At 45.5% G+C, this 2,316-nt stretch overlaps 1 protein-coding gene across 1 annotated transcript; it reads right to left on the bottom strand.

The window, feature by feature from the left end:
- Positions 1–743: 743 nt before the first annotated feature.
- LOC104951293 (cartilage oligomeric matrix protein-like) lies at positions 744–1,143 on the bottom strand. Its single transcript, XM_010777926.1, has 2 exons — positions 1,080–1,143; positions 744–991 (listed from the first exon to the last, which is right to left on the bottom strand). The coding sequence occupies exons 1-2, from the start codon at positions 1,123–1,125 to the stop codon at positions 774–776; spliced, it is 264 nt and encodes an 87-aa protein (XP_010776228.1). The 5' UTR covers positions 1,126–1,143; the 3' UTR covers positions 744–773.
- Positions 1,144–2,316: the final 1,173 nt, after the last annotated feature.

Raw genomic sequence — 2,316 nt, forward strand, 5'->3', positions numbered from 1 at the left:
ATGATCTGTACGGCAAAGTTAGGTTTGGAAACGGTATCATTTCCTTTTTGGCGGGCATGCATAACACGGCATAACACTGAAGCCTCGCTGCGGGGAAACTTTTACGCTTTTCCGAGTTTGTTCTAATCTGTCAAAATGACGGACTGCTTTCAGATTTTTTTGTCATTGTTGAAAAAAACCGTCATAAATATTTGGTTAACGCGACCTCTGCTACGGACCCATAATCAGCACTTTAGTAACAGGGCTGCAATAGAGGGATATGAGGCTAGAATGGGCAGGGCCGCCGCTCGCGGACAGACAAGGCAGGCAGCTGCTTGTGGCCCCGGACCAGAAGGGGGCCCCCAAAGAAGGTAGATTAAGAAGGTCCACAGCAACGACAACATGAAACACCCTTTAATTTACTGCAACGACATGTCGGGAAACCCCCTCAAGGCGGCCCCATGCACAGCACGCCGTAAAATGCTGCTTCTTATCTTAAGTTTCGTTGCCTTGCTCGGCTCCGGGGGGGGGGAATGTTTGCCTCGGGGCCCCACAGACTCTGCACTGAGAATGGGTGATCTGTCTTTTGAGCAAAACACTTCATAGACATGTTTGTATATATCTGAGGTCTATAATATAGTGATGAAAAATAGCATGACAGGAGACCTTTTAAATGTGTCCTGTGGCATGGGGTATTTATATTGCACATAGTGGTGGTGTGGAAGTTCTCAGTTCCCGTAATGGTACTGCAACGCAACAGTTCCCCAAGTTGGGATCAATAAATACTTCTCATCTTATCTCATGTTATCTTTCACCTTGAGCTGGATGCCGGGCTCGGCCACGGCTCTGAACGGCGTCGCCTGCCAGTACGTCTGCTCCGTCTGCTTCCACATCACCACGTAGAACGAGGAGGAGTCCTGGTAGCCGAAGATGAAGCCGGCGTAGTCGTCGTCGGTCACCGTGTTCACGTGGAAGGTTCCCTCGAAGTCCACGCCGCTGAACGCAGTGTAACCTGACGACAGGAAGTGGAATCAGTTTAGTGTTTGCGTTGAGCCGTTGTGATTTCAGTGACGAATGGGAGGATATACTGTATGTCTTACCAACAGCAAGTCCTGGGTCACTGTTCATGGTCTGCACGATCTCCATTCCCTGGGTGAGGAAAAGAGAGTTGTTGATGAGAAAGGCTTAGCAAACTGCAACTTATATCTTAGGTTTATAGCAATTTATTTGACATGCATTGCACATTTCATTTTTAGCGATAGATTAAAGCTCAATTTAGACGAGCATGTTCTGTAGGTTGAAAACGGAAGTAGCACGGAACTGCTTGTTTTCAGCGGGAAGTCAGAGATAGCGTTTTGTATTAATGCAGTTTGCTTGAATTCATTGCTCTTCAGCTCTGAAATCTGTAATAACTGATTATTTTTGGGCAACTGTTGGCAGCAAAACTAGCTTTAAATAAACCATTGCCATATACCTTTCAATTACCTTTCCATTTACAAGTTACAGTATATAACAACATTTGTATTTACTTAGTCATTTTTATGGCCCTTAATTAAGTTACTGCACTCTCTTTTAGCTCCGTTTTAGTTCTCCACAAACGCCTGATTTGAATATCTGTCAAAATAGTGGCTTTTCTTTAATTTTCTCCACTGTGTTGAAACCATCTCTAACCATCTTCTGTTGGCTGCCGAGCAGGTAGTGCACAACGGGAGAGATTCTTAGCTAAAAAACAATCACTTTAAGAGCGACGAGAGAGAAGCAAAAGGGCTATTGCGTGATGGACGGATGAACAATGATCCAAAACTAATTCAAGTAATTATTCTCCATAGGTTCATTACTACAAAAAAAGCCTCTCATTGGCTGTTTCTTCTATCTATTGCCATGCTTATCTGTATTATTGTGTTGCATTGTTGGAGAAGCCTGTGACTTAAGATTTTCAACAACATAATCAGGGGTGCACATCACTTTCTCAGTGAGGTACTCAGGTGAGTACCTGGAGTCAGTGTTTGGTACTCCAACTTCTGGCTCCACTCAAAGTTATTTGATGAAGCCCTCTGTATCGCGAATGTCAACGGGGGGGGCTAGTGGAGTACTTCGTGACCACAGGTGAACGTTGTGATCAGCTGTTTTAGCGAGGTTCAGCCGGTTGGCGTAGTTTTGGCACAATTCCGTTGTACAGACCGACGTTAACAGCAGCCCCGTCTGTGCACACGGAGACCGACTCTGTCCGGTGATCTAACCGCCTTCTGGAAAAGCTTCACAAGTACGTCGGTACGCAAATGCGCTTTGTGACACAAGTGACGGTACGCATTTCAGATTGTTGCCGCGCATGCGTAC

Source organism: Notothenia coriiceps, unplaced genomic scaffold (genome assembly GCF_000735185.1).
Source record: "Notothenia coriiceps isolate Sejong01 unplaced genomic scaffold, NC01 NC01_scaffold00018884, whole genome shotgun sequence".
In the NCBI taxonomy this organism is placed as follows: domain Eukaryota; kingdom Metazoa; phylum Chordata; class Actinopteri; order Perciformes; family Nototheniidae; genus Notothenia; species Notothenia coriiceps.

Coding starts and splice junctions, on each gene's coding strand:
- LOC104951293 (XM_010777926.1), bottom strand. CDS start 1,125: ATGGAGATCGTGCAGACCATGAACAGTGACCCAGGACTTGCTGTTG. Junction 992..1,079: donor TGACCCAGGACTTGCTGTTG/GTAAGACATACA, acceptor TCCTGTCGTCAG/GTTACACTGCGTTCAGCGGC.